This window comes from Mycetomoellerius zeteki, unplaced genomic scaffold, assembly GCF_001594055.1.
Source record: "Mycetomoellerius zeteki isolate Tzet28-1 unplaced genomic scaffold, Tzet1.0 C4395298, whole genome shotgun sequence".
NCBI lineage: Eukaryota > Metazoa > Arthropoda > Insecta > Hymenoptera > Formicidae > Mycetomoellerius > Mycetomoellerius zeteki.
The window spans coordinates 1-1,319 of NW_017255762.1; the positions used below are offsets into that span (position 1 = coordinate 1).

The 1,319-nt window shown below is 45.0% G+C and overlaps 1 protein-coding gene across 1 annotated transcript; it reads left to right on the forward strand.

Moving 5' to 3' along the window:
- The first annotated feature begins 361 nt into the window (after window positions 1-361).
- Window positions 362-1,180, forward strand: LOC108720194 (uncharacterized). The gene has a single exon (XM_018451016.1). It carries the CDS (start codon window positions 362-364, stop codon window positions 1,178-1,180), a length of 819 nt encoding a protein of 272 aa, XP_018306518.1.
- Window positions 1,181-1,319: the final 139 nt, after the last annotated feature.

The following is a 1,319-nucleotide window of genomic DNA, read 5'->3' on the forward strand; positions in this document are numbered from 1 at the left end:
TGCTCAGAAGCATCCGATCCTCCTCCCAAGCCGTAACCCTTTAACTGACATCATCATTCGAGAAATACATGAATCAAATTATCACGCAGGTATTCAGCACACGTTAGCTGCCATGCGTCAGAGGTTCTGGGTATTCGATGGTAGAAATCAAGTGCGCAAAGTAATTCGCACATGCGTACGGTGCTTTAGATTCGACTCTAACAACGTCCAGCCCAAAATGGGAAACCTCCCCGCAGTGCGCGTAAGTGAGGCAATTCCATTTTCTAATACCGGTATCGATTTCTGTGGGCCCTTTTATATTAAGGAGCGAAAATTCCGGAACAAGACACGAATTAAGGTATATGTTTGTATATTTGTGTGCATGTCTGTTAAAGCCGTACATCTTGAGATCGTTTCCGATCTGACAACCGACGGATTTTTAGCCGCGCTACGACGTTTCGCCGCGAGACGAGGATTACCGGAGCATATATACTCCGACAATGGCACGAACTTCGTCGGTGCCAGTAATCAATTAAAGGAAGTATACGCCTTGCTTAACTCCGAAAATCACAAGCATCGGATAAACAAATTCGCGAGCGACCGTCGTATAGTATGGCATTTTATTCCTCCGGCAGCACCACATTTCGGTGGACTTTGGGAGAGCACTGTAAAATTATTTAAACATCATTTTCGACGCGTGGTAGGAGACTCCTTATTCACGTTCGAAGAACTAAATACGTTTGTCGCCGAAGTCGAGGGGATTTTAAATTCTAGGCCAATTACCACACTTTCGTCTGATCCCAATGATATGTCCGTTTTAACGCCAGCTCACTGTCTGATTGGCAAGCCTCTAACGGCCCTCCCGGAGGGAGATTTAACTTGTGTTCCAGCTAATCGTCTGTCTACCTGGCAACACATTACAAAGGTTAGACAAGACTTCTGGGCACGATGGTATCTGGAATACCTTAACGAACTCCAAATACGCCACAAGTGGACCAAAGACGGCCCACAATTGAAGATTGGAACCATAGTTCTGATCAAAGACAAACGGATTCCCTGCACGCAGTGGATGTTAGGCCGAATCACAAAACTGTTTCCAGGCCAGGACGACGTAATTAGAACCGTCTCCATTACAACAACATCTGGAGAGATTATGAGACCAGTCAAGAGTCTCTGTCCATTACCAATGGAACAAGCGTAATCACTCCATCATTAGCATAAGGCCGATTCTATTTTATAAGTCAAGCGTACTCACAACAGATCATTCACATCAAATTAGATTGATCGTTAACACTCTCAACGAGGGGAGTATGTTGCGTAGATGAGCGCTATAAGTTGTG

What these genes read in the sequence shown, in the direction of transcription:
- LOC108720194 (XM_018451016.1), top strand. Translation starts at nt 362, where the DNA reads ATGTCTGTTAAAGCCGTACATCTTGAGATCGTTTCCGATCTGACAACC.